Raw genomic sequence first — 12,915 nt, forward strand, 5'->3', positions numbered from 1 at the left:
TTAAATCAACACTTCCTGTAGGACTGTCACGAAATTGAATATATGTCAGATTGATATGAATATTTGACTTGGATACTGTGATGACTCATGTAAGCAGCTACAATGATGTTGCTGAGGGTGGAAACAAAGACCATAATCATTACCAATCAACTCACAATAACACAGTGTCATTAACATCAGAATTATTAGTGGATTTCCAACCTTCTCAAACAGAAAAGGAGTCTTCCAACACAAATTCTATAAACCACATTCCAGACAATCAAGATCATGACAATATTTCTGACCTTGGTAATGGCTACTCCAGCTTTGGTCGAGAGAGTATTTCAAACCATGAAGAACAATTGGCTGTCCCAGTCCAGTTTGATCGGTCGGACAGTGACAGCCCATTGTTGGACCAATGGCACTGCCATAACAATGATAACAATAACAATGACAAAACTGCGAGAAATCAGTTGATTGCTGTTTGTACCCTGTGTGTTATGTTCATGATTGGAGAAGCTGTTGGTTTGTATTAATTAGCACTAAACCCTCTTTAAGAATCTGGGCACACACATGCAATTGTGGAATGCATACATGTATATGTACAGTATATGTTACAGTACAAAATGTACATATAACTTTTTTTTTCTTCAGAAAAGGGGGCATAAGCCATTTTGGCCTAATGGCAAGAAGGCAATTATTACCATGATTACCTTGTATTGTAGACTACAAAAGAGATAATTCTGGACCATCTATAAGGATAACATGATGAAACACCTAGAAACAAACAAAATATTGTATGAACTACAACATGGCTTCAGATCTAAAAGATCATGTGAATCACAAGTAATTTCTCTTGTACACCAACTTGCTCAAAACAACGACAAAAATATTCAAACTGACCTAGTAATCATGGACTTTGCGAAAGCGTTTGATAAAGTGCCACACAAACTCCTACTTTACAAATTAAAACACTATGGCATCTCTGATAAGAAATTAATTGGATCGATTTATTCCTCTTCAATAGAACCCAAACAGTACTCCTCGAAAACACAACTTTTAACATAATTCCAGTAACATCAGGTGTTCCTCAGGGGACTGTACTAGGTCCAATACTCTTTCTCATATATATAAACGACCTACATGTACCAGACTATCTTAAACACTGCCAAATAAGACACTTTGCAGATGACAGCATAATCTATCAGCCTATAACCTGCCAAAATGATTGCATAAAGCTTCAAGAAGACATAGAAGCAGCTATAAAATGGGAGAAAGACTGGCTCATGTCTTTCCACCCGGACAAATGTAACATCCTTAGAGTATCAACAAAGAAAAAACAAATACATTTTTATTACAACATGCATGGTCATATCTTAGAACAAGTTCAATCTGCAAAATATTTAGGCATTACACTTTCTTCAGACCTCAAATGGAACAAACATATTCAACAATCAGCAACAAAAGCAAACCAATCATTAGCATTCATCAGACGTAATCTAAAAATAAATTCTAAATTAGTTAAGAAAGAGCCTACCAAACAATAGTCAGACCAAAACTAGAATACTGCTGTACAGTTTGGGATCCATACACCTCAGAAAATATATATAAATTGGAACAAGTACAAAGAAGAGCTGCAAGATATACTTACAACAGATATCACAATACCAGCAGTGTATCTGAAATGATAGAACATCTAAAATGGCAATCCTTACAAGAACGCAGACTAAAAACCAGACTCCAAATGTTGCACAAAGTCATCAACAATGAAATTGCAATACCATCGCAAGATATACTCATAAAAAGCCAGTCTAGAACAAGAACTACCAATTAACAGACATACAGACAACTTCAGTGTAATAAAGATCGACACCTTTAAATTTTCTTTTTTCAGCCAAACAATCAAAGATTGGAACAAATTACCACCCGATATCTCAAACCAAACCTCTACAGACAACTTTTAGGACGCACTCACTCATGAGGTGCTCCTTAAAACATATTCTCATCTGAACTAAATGTGCTTATTGTTTTTATCTTATAGTTATAGAATTAATATATATAAAAAATGTAAAAATTGAAACTTAAAATATTGTAAATTTCATAGATAAAATATAAAAGTAATAAAAAAAAAATGAAATTAACTTAAAACGACCTCATACAGGCATGCGCCGGCAAGTAATCCTCAAAAAGTTGATGGTATTCCGTAACTAAAGAAGAAGAAGAAGAAGAAGAAGGACAATTATCATGCTTATAAATACAACTAACCCGTCTTTAAAAAATGTTGTGACAAATAATGGTTTAAACAAATGAATAAAACATTTTGTTTTAAAGCAGCCTTTACTTTCTTTATTTTGTTTTAAATGTTTAAATTAGTTTGCATAATAGACTTGACTAAATCATGCAAGGCCTAGCTAAAAGGTAGTTGACTGTATAGAAAATCCAAGTTAACTTATTGAAAGTCCAAGCTGAGACCAGGTCTGATAAAGTTGTCCCATATCCAAATAAACATCATGAATAACTACATGCAAATAACTTGCATTCATGACAATACATTGGATCTATATAAACATTTACATGTAGAGAACAAAATTATAAGTTTAAAATTTATTGTCAATTATCTGTATAATCATGATGATACATTTACCATGTTTACATGTACAATGTACATGATGTATACACAACATTTACATTTATTGTACTTAGCTGAAATGCATTTTTATTCCTCACCTAGCGCCATTATCATATTCCAGTTTGTGTGTCCGTTTGTCTGGTTAAAGTTTTTGGTCAACATGGTCAAGGTAGTCTTTGATGAAGTTAATTGAAGTCCAATCAACTTGAAACTTACATGTACATGTACATGTAGTACACATGTTCCCTATGATATGATCCTTCTTAATTTTTATGCCAATTTAGAGTTTTAACCCTAATTTCATATTCTACTGATTATATAGAAAATTATAGCGTGAAAGGGGCATCCATGTACTAATGGACACATTCTTGTTATTCTTTCTGTCCAAAACTTAACATGCTTAAGTTTCAAATGCAAAATTTACTTGAACTATAATGTATATATATTTAACTTTTATTGGATCCATATACATGATATATATTTAGTGATTTTATTTCTTTAATCTTACAGCTGCTGTTATCCCTTTTTTAGTTAAAAACAAAATAGTTATAAAATTAATGTGAAACTGTTTGATTTGAAATTGAGTTTAAATCTGATGTAGGTTTTTTTATTACATGTACATCATTTGTACATGATGTACATTTTTTTTTATAATTTCCTTTATTCTTATAAAACATGTAAAACATGAGAAAGTTTTTTATGTACATGTTCATGTATGCACATGATGCCTGATGGAGAATAAATTAATACATTATATAACAGTTGGCACAACATGACATAAAGAACAAATGTTCATGTATGTAGGGTACCAGCAAATTGATTTTTAGTTCTTTAAACTTACACTAACATGACTAAATTTTGGAAGATATATCATATATATAAAAATAATGTTACATATGATACATGAATGTTGACTCAAAACTTTTTAAGCAAAAACATGGAAAAAGTGTTGAAATTATTTTGATTTTGCTTGCTTCTGTATTTTAATCATTTAATAAAAACAAAGACAGTGCCAATAAAAAATGCTACACATCATGTACATGTACATTTTTTGTACATTTATATATCATGTATATATTTTATTTATCTGCATAAATGCTTTTTACCTTCTTATTTTCAGGGAATAAAACATTGAAAAACCACTTGCTTATTTCAGTATTGCTGAAATTGAAAGTTTATATATAGATGTATAGTTTAAACTTGTCTTTACCATGTTAATAACAAAAATCTGTTTTTTACAGGAGGGGTATTATCCAACAGCCTTGCCTTGTTTACTGATGTTCTTCATCTGGCCAGTGATCTGATAAGTTTTCTCATTAGTCTTTTAGCCATGTATCTGTCCAAGAAACCAGCTACCAAGACCATGTCGTTTGGCTTCCATAGAGCAGGTTAGAAGCTTTATAGTATAAGAAGCAAATTGGATAACAACAATAACCAAAAATGTTGAACAGATGTTTCAACAGAACACACGAACCGAAAACCTCCTTTCACAAAATTGACATGATAGATGTTCAACAATGTACATATATACCAAAGCCAAACAAAAATGAAGAACCAAGGTTCTCACTAAGGTGAATCCACAAGTCCAAAACTCAAGAAAATTTGTCTGGACTCACCATTTTATACTGGTTTAATAGTCCAAAAATGTATTAAGTTGCATCAACCGAGTACATACAATGTATATCATCATTTTATAAAAATAGCATTAATAGTTTAAAAACTATCTAAATAATGATGTCATTTCCTTCCTCTGTTTTGTCATGGAGACTACCGGGTTCTCATTTAGGCGAGTCCATGAGTTCTTGATGTCTTGATTTACTATTTTCAAAACTAGTTAGTCCAAAGATGAATCAAAATTTAAATATTTTGTATAAACTTAATACACATATCATTTTATAGAAAAAGTGTAGAAGTAACCTGAGTAAGATGTCATTTCATTTCTCTATAATTAGGTCATGGAGACTAAAATAATAAATGATATTTGAATAAAATAATTTCTTCTTACTGTTGGACTCAACATGGCCAAAAATGAGGAGTCCCCGGACTCTCCCTTGAAAAATCCTTAATTAGAATCCTGAGACTGAACTTATAAATACTACATGTGTAGCAATAAAATTCAACCTCACACTGTTGGACTTGCCATGACAAAAAAAAAAATGAGTCTAAATTCCTTAGTAAGAACCCTAAACAACACATGGTTAAGACATGATCTGAGTTAGAACAGTCACTAAGGCACAACATGTGGTAGGGTTGAACCAGATTTAAGTGTGCAAAAGTCATGCATTCAATAAAATTTAGAATGAAAAGGGGGAATATGTCAAAGAATATACCTGAATGATGAAAATATAGTCATCAAGTTACATTGTATATTAAAATGAATAAATTAAAATAGATTTTCACATTTTGAACATCTGTTGTAATTTTTTAAATTCATGGCAATTGGAAACAACAAACCTGTAAAATACACATATTCTTTAAATTTGAGATTTACTATAAAAGATGGAATTATAAATTTTATTTAATTTATTTGTGCTTCTGTTTCAATGGATTTTGTGCTCTAATGATACAATTAAATCAAACACTAAAACATGTAAAATCTAATGTTCAATTACAGAACCAAAACATTTATTATTGAATACAGACATCAATCATGAAATGCACATGTTACACTGTTACAATGTTGTTTAAATTTGTAAAAAAATCCATTCTCATATATATAATATATATAAAAAAAAAGATGTGGTATGATTGCCAATGAGACAACTCTCCACCAACTCTCCACAAGAGACCAAATGACAAAGAAATTACATAAATTATGTAAACATTTTGTATATATATGAATGTAATGCAGTTTATTGATTTTTTTTTCTTTTCCATTTTAGAAGTTATAGGTGCTTTATTCAGTGTGTTCATTATATGGTTAGTGACTGGTGTTCTGTGCTATATGGCGGTGGAAAGGATACAGCACAATCACTATAAAAATGTCAATCCTAATGAAATGCTAGTTACTGCAAGTGTGGGTGTAGCCTTTAATATTGTGTGAGTATGATAACTTATACTGTGAATTCATTGATATTTGTTGGATCCTAATTTTCATGGATATTGCAGGTACACATTGGTACAGGGGCACCACAAATTTAAGTATTCTACGAACTGAAAATTTTCCAAAGGAACATATGCAGACTTTGCCCAAACCATGAAATTAAATATCCACGAATATGCAAGTTTTACTCAAACCAAGAAAATTGGTACCCACAAAAAAATAAATGAATCCACAGTACTTCCAGTTTACAAATTCATCTTTTGATGATATTGATATTATGCACAATAACTTTCTATGTCTTTTAAAGCTTACTGTATATAGAGAATATAATATGGCTTTTTCAATATCACAATCCTATCAACCTGAGTCACCAATTTAATCCCAAGAGCTCTGCTACAGGGATGATAATGGTTGGGGGTTGATATGGTGTGCGATATTTAAAAAGCCATATCATATTCACTTTAATATATATACATATACCTCACATAGATATTTTTTTTATGTGACTTGATTTCATACAGATTTGAGGTTTCAAATAACATCATACAGATTAGAGGTTTGACATGACAGGCACATACAAAATTTGGCGGGTTTAAACATGTACATGTATGCTGGTTCCAAATCCTCCCCTAACCTGGGACAGTGGTGTAACAGTAGACTAAGGAACAAAGCTGTACATTGACTAAAATTGTTAAGAACATCTGATGATTTTGGGTGCACATTTGGGATCATTTGACACACATGCCATATCTCCTAATTTTTATACTGAATGAAGTAATTAAGTGCAAAAGCTTTTCTCATATTGTTTTAAATATGTAAATTGTACTCTGTTTAATATTCAGTTTTAGTAAATTAAATGTTTTATCTTTGAAATGGGTGCTGAGTGTGTTTACATATTACATATATTGGTACAGTGTAATTGTAAGATTTTTAAATTGGATAAATGATATCAGGTGAAAGTTATTATGACAGCAACCCTACAATACAAGGAACATCACAAGAAAAGAGACATCACAAGGTTATCATTTTAGTGGATCTTCAGTAAATAGTTTTATTTCATATTTGAACCATAAACTTACTTTGAAGCCTTACTTAAGTTTTATTTAAATTTTCTTTAATTGTTTGTAGAATGGGAATTGTTCTTCATTCTGAAGTATGTTGTAAAAGTCAAGGACAATCATTTGGTCACCATGGACACAGTCATCAACGTAACAGTCACCACAGTAGGACAGAACATTCATATACACCTCTGATAGATGATAGATCTGATCATGAGCAGGAGATTGAACTGGAATCTCAAGTCGCAGATAAACCAAAACATGTACACCATAAAAATATAAATGTCAGAGCTGCCTTTATACATGTGATAGGTGACATTATACAGAGTGTGGGAGTTCTTATAGCATCATTCATAATTAAATTTACGGTATGTGAGTTGAATTGTAAAATGCATTTGTAATTCTATTATGTTTAAAAGTACTTGCTGTCAGGGAAGACTTTGAAAATCCAATTTATGAGACTGGCATACCTTAAATGTAGATACAATATTATATTTAAAAATCATACATGTACCTACATGTAGCTAGTGGTCAATACAAGCAACCTGGAGTCGCATAAAACAGCTTTTTTTAAAGAACAAAAATTTGGAATTACAAGTGGTCTCTCTTTTATCTGTATAAGGTAAGACTTCAACAATGAGTTTAAAAATTATTTTTTGTTCTCCACATTGCAGCTGTAGTAATAAGAGGAAATGTTTTTCAAACTGTCACATATATGTATTTCCAATTCCAATGAATAATAAGATTATCAAATATTTTTCAATGTAAATCTATAATTTTGCATTATCCACTTAAGTTAAAATTGGCTATAAGATTTGAATATAATTTTTATACTCTTTTGATTGTAGGAAGACCCTAAATACAAGTTAGCAGATCCCATTTGTACATTTATATTTTCTGTGCTTGTGATATTTACAACAATAACTGTGCTACGAGATACTTTACGAGTCATGATGGAAGGTAAGTCTGTGCACAGTACACACAATAAGTACACTTCATCTTTTATATAAGCTTTGAATTTCAAATAGTTTGGCAATGAGCATCACTGAAGAGACATGTATTGTCGAAATGCGCATCTGGTGCAAGATAATTTTATTACTGTGCTTCAACACATGCATAAGATACTTTACATTTTGCACATGTAATGATTAAAATTAATATAATTTCTTATGACCAGGGCTTCCAAAACGGTCATATATTCCGGTCATTTGTATAATGTCCGGTAAAAGTCCGACTGGGCAAAGCATGAAACGGTCATATACTTTTTAGTTTTCAAGGCTTTTTCGGTCATTTTTACATAATTCACGATCTTTATGACCCAAACTTTTGCCTTTAACATCAACACATTTCCGGTCATAAATGTGACATGATCAGATAATTCACTGAATTATGTCATTTTAAATCCCTAACAAATAAGTTATAAGATACTGTGTTTTTTTCCTTTTATGGAATAGACCATGAAAAATTTAATTAAAATTAAAATTAAACCCGTTTTTGAATTATTTTTATGCCAAAATATTTATATAATTATAGGAGTTCCACGAGATGTGTGTTATAAAACTGTGATAGAAGATTTAAAGAGAGTGGAGGGTGTCAAATCAGCTCATACATTATTGATATGGTCCCTGACTATAGACAAAAATGTAATGTCTGTTCATCTGACAGTTGGTAAGTTCTATGATTTTTCAGTGATTAGATGAAACATTATGCCATTTCAATGGTTTTTTTTCTGGAAGTTTAGGATGACATACGCTTAGTATTCTTTTCGTACACTCTTGATTTAGGGTTAAGTGAAAGATGACAGTATTTATAGAATTATAGTATTTTATTAAGGCGAGGTGGGAGAGATGTAATGTTGAATTGCAAGTTCATGTAGTTTTACTTAGTTTACAATGCAATTCGAAAAAAAGACCAAAAAAATTGATAACACGATTGCCTCGTTCTGGAATTATTTCCAAAATATTTGATACAAATGGAAAATATCAATGAATTTAAAAAATGTTAAAATCAAACTTAAGCTTGTGAAAAAATTGTGTATTTACAATGAGTAGTTTCTGAGCAATCAATTTTTCAAATTTTGTTACCAATCAAGTCAGTTGTTTTAGCCAAAATTTTGAGAAAATGGGTGAGGGATACAAGAAATAATTTTACCAGAAACATGCACATCCCACATCCTTTTCTTCTTTTCAAATTTCTAAGATATGTATTTTTTCAATCATTTATAACAAAGAAGTTGAAAAAATATTCATTTTGTTATTAAAACAGAGAAAAATCACAAATTTACAAAATTGACAGCATGGTAAATTTGACACAAAAAAGCATCAAAATATGATAAAACTTTCTTATATCAACACCTACCTATAGTTTGGTCCACTTCATTTTTATTGAAAGTATGACAAAAAGTTTAATTGTGGAACTGTGATTTTTTTAAATAGGTAAAATACTAGGTAAAAATTGATGAAAAATGGGAAAATCATCAAAATTGAGTACTTTCAAATGCCGTAGCTTTAAGAGAAGTGCACCACCATATGATTTTTTCTACCAATTATTTTTTTACAGTCTTGTAAATCAAAAAAATCAGGTTAAGAAAGAAAGTTGAATTCTAGAATTTTTTGGCTCCTCAGAGGTGTACATCCTTAATCATTATTTTTTTTGTGATTTATAAATGTTTAGACCATAAAATCTCAGAATTAATATTACATGTATGTGCTAAAAATGCAAAATAAAGCACTATGAAGAATCACATGATTTACTGAAAATAGGAATCTTTAACACCAATCAGTATGAAATTATATTGTAGGTCCAAATGAGGAACATCAAAGTGTTTTAGAAAGAGCTAACCAGATGCTGCAGAAGAAATATGACTTCAGGCAGACGACAATTCAAATAGAGAAACATGTTCATAATCTGAGCTGTTCACAGTGTGATTTACCTGTGTAAGTTAATTTGAACTGTTCCAGTGCGACTTACATACATGTGTAAGACAAATTTGAACTGTTTCCAGTGTGACTTACCAGTGTAAGGCAGTAAGTGCTGTTCCCAGTTTTAGTTCCCTGTGAAAGGAAATTTGAGCTGTTCCAAGTATTATATATAACTTAGTATTAAACCTGTGTGCTTCAAAAATTTCAACTGTTCCCAGTGAGTTATTTGCGTATTAAATGCAAATTGAGCAGTTCGCAGTGAAAGATATGTGTGCAATTTTAGATGTTTCTGGTAAATCTTATAATGTAACTATGTAATGAATACTAGTGGCACAGCTATTGGAAATAAATAGTAAAGAAGGGGTCCGGAGAATGGCAGATCCCCACAAACTCAGTGATAATAGTAAAATTCTTATTAAAAAAAAAATGGCTTAAACTATTTTTAGGACATTCTTACAATGCTATACTGCAGCTACGCAACTAAATTCAAATTTCATGTTCTGTTAAGCTTTTTTTGTCAAAAATAATGATTAATAACTGATATAAAATTGTATTATGAATAATAAATGCTCACTTAGAGATATTTACAAAAAAGGTCTGTTAACTTTTAATATTGTATAATAACTGCTCAAGTAGATATATTTACATGAAAAGGTCTGTTAACAATTGTTGATCTGGAAATATATATAAGAAATGAGCTGTGTCGAATAGAAATAGACCTTATGCAAGTACACATGTATATGAATAAGACTTTGCTTGGTTTTTGAAGATTCAAATACGAAATATAAAAGAGATGTATGTCTGTGTTACAAGATTCTTAAATAAAGTCAATTTGCAAATAGTTACACACTTGTCCCTCCTCTGACAATCATGGATCTGCCACAATTATATGTGGACATAAGGAATCTATTTGTACTTGTATATTTATATCTTTATTTTATTAACCAGCAATTATATGACAATTGTAATTAGTTAGAATTTATATTCTTGTAGAAGACATGCATACTGCTTTGTCCTTATGTAATTACTATTAGCATTGCATATTTCTATAAAGTATTTAAACTAGACAAATTGATTGACTATTAATTATTGTTAATATTTTTACATGTAGTATTACTTGCTTCCAATTTATCTGAAAAAATCTTTTTTGAAATAAAAAAAAACCAGCTTGTTTATGTTCAGTATTGAGGAATATAACACAAGATAAACCTCAAAACATTCATATACATGAGACCATTGCAGGGTTCTCACTAAGGCAAGTCCATGAGTCCTGGACTCATCAAAATCTGTCTGGACTCACCATTTTCAAAACTGGTGAGTCCACAGATGCATCAAGATTGAAATATTTTGTATAAACGGAACACAATTAAACACAAATATCATCATTTTATAGCAAAAGTTTAAAAGTGATCTGAATTTGATTTCATTTCATTGCTCTGTTAGGAAATGGAGACTAAAATATTACTTTATATTGCAATAAAATATTTTCTTCTTGCTGTTGGACTCATGATACCTAAAAATGATGAGTCCCTGGAAAATCCTTAGCAAGAACCCTGCCATTGTCAATCATCATACAAAAAATGTACAGATATTGCTAATTATTACATTGGTTGCAATGAATTACATTGATTTCCCAGTTAAATAAAAACCGATAATTTCACATGTGAAATTAACATGGTTATTTCACTCTTTGACGTCATACGACAATAGGCGTTGTCAAGACGTCGATAACGGCGAATCAAAACAAAATGTGAATGCGTAGAAAAAAAGATATAGTTCCTTACAAGTTTTACATTAATTTCTTTTAAAAAAGCCAATATAATAAAAAGAATAACTAATTAAAGAATTCAAATATCGAAAAATATTCAACTCATGACCAAACAAAACTGATAATTAACTCATGTGCTATGCGCATTCGTGAATTAATGTGTTGTTCAATCACTTGTTGAATATTTTTCTCTATTTGAATTCTTCCATTAGTTATTCTATAAATATTGTGATTTTTTAAAAAAAATAACTTCTTTCCATTATTACCAAATTTCGAGGAATGGTATTTGACATGTTAGAAAATTTATTAAGTAAGTTTAGATCTAGTAGGAGGTTGTGAAATGATAATGAAAACTGCCAGTACATGTAATACCAAAAGGTTGTAAAAGAATCAAGTACTGAGTTTTTGTCGAGCCTGCAACTTTTGTTGCAGAAAGCTCGACATAGGGATAGTGATCCGGCGGCGGCGGCGGCGGCGGCGGCGGCTACGGCGGCGGCGTTAGCTAACTTCTTAAAAGGTTTATATTTTAGAAGGTGAAAGACCTGGATGCTTCATACTTTGTATATAGATGCCTCATGTTACGAAGTTTCCGTCAGTCACATGTCCAATGTCCTTGACCTCATTTTCATGGTTCAGTGACCACTTGAAAAAAAAGTTCAGAATTTTTGTAATGTTGAATTCTCTCTTATTATAAGTAATAGGATAACTATATTTGGTATGTGCGTACCTTGCAAGGTCCTCATGCCTGTCAGACAGTTTTCACTTGACCTCGACCTCATTTCATGGATCAGTGAACAAGGTTAAGTTTTGGTGGTCAAGTCCATATCTCAGATACTATAAGCAATAGGGCTAGTATATTTGGTGTATGGAAGGACTGGAAGGTGTACATGTCCAACTGGCAGGTGTCATCTGACCTTGACCTCATTTTCATGGTTCAGTGGTTATAGTTAAGTTTTTGTGTTTTGGTCTGTTTTTCTCATACTTTATGCAATAGGTCTACTATATTTGTTGTATGGAATGATTGTAAGGTGTACATGTCTAGCGGGCAGATGTCATCTGACCTTGACCTCATTTTCATGGTTCAGTGGTCAAAGTTAAGTTTTTAAGTTTTGGTCTTTTTATCTAATTTTATATGCCAAAGGTCAGCTATATTTGGTGTATGGAAATATATTATGATCTATATGTCAGTCCCGCAGGTTTATTTGACCATGACCTCAATTGCACGGTTCATTGCACAGTGTTAAGTTTTTGTGTTTTGGTCTATTTTTCTTAAACTATAAGTAATAGGTCAACTATATTTGTTGTATGGAACTTTTGTTAGCTGTACATGCCTGGCATGGTTCATCTGACCTTGACCTCATTTTCATGGTTCATTGGTCTTTGTTTAGCTATCTTGGTTAATGTTAAGTTTATGTGACAGTTGTAATAAAGCTTTATACTTAGGACTATCAACATAATATCAATGATTAGTAAAGAAGGCGAGACATTTCAGTGTGTGCACTCTTGTTTGTTGTTTA

At 31.2% G+C, this 12,915-nt stretch overlaps 1 protein-coding gene across 1 annotated transcript; it reads left to right on the forward strand.

The window, feature by feature from the left end:
- Nucleotides 1-7: 7 nt before the first annotated feature.
- LOC143063588 (proton-coupled zinc antiporter SLC30A2-like) lies at nt 8-12,915 on the forward strand. Its single transcript, XM_076235804.1, has 7 exons — nt 8-504; nt 3,850-3,996; nt 5,491-5,647; nt 6,780-7,077; nt 7,558-7,669; nt 8,243-8,377; nt 9,510-12,915. The coding sequence occupies exons 1-7, from the start codon at nt 81-83 to the stop codon at nt 9,647-9,649; spliced, it is 1,413 nt and encodes a 470-aa protein (XP_076091919.1). The 5' UTR covers nt 8-80; the 3' UTR covers nt 9,650-12,915.

The sequence above is a fragment of the Mytilus galloprovincialis genome, chromosome 2, assembly GCF_965363235.1.
Source record: "Mytilus galloprovincialis chromosome 2, xbMytGall1.hap1.1, whole genome shotgun sequence".
NCBI lineage: Eukaryota > Metazoa > Mollusca > Bivalvia > Mytilida > Mytilidae > Mytilus > Mytilus galloprovincialis.

Bases quoted from the DNA above. Each gene is read 5' to 3' on its own strand.
- LOC143063588 (XM_076235804.1), top strand. From the start codon at position 81: ATGACTCATGTAAGCAGCTACAATGATGTTGCTGAGGGTGGAAACAAA. The intron at 7,078-7,557 runs GTATGTGAGTTG...TTTTGATTGTAG, and splicing joins CATTCATAATTAAATTTACG to GAAGACCCTAAATACAAGTT. The intron at 8,378-9,509 runs GTAAGTTCTATG...ATTATATTGTAG, and splicing joins GTCTGTTCATCTGACAGTTG to GTCCAAATGAGGAACATCAA.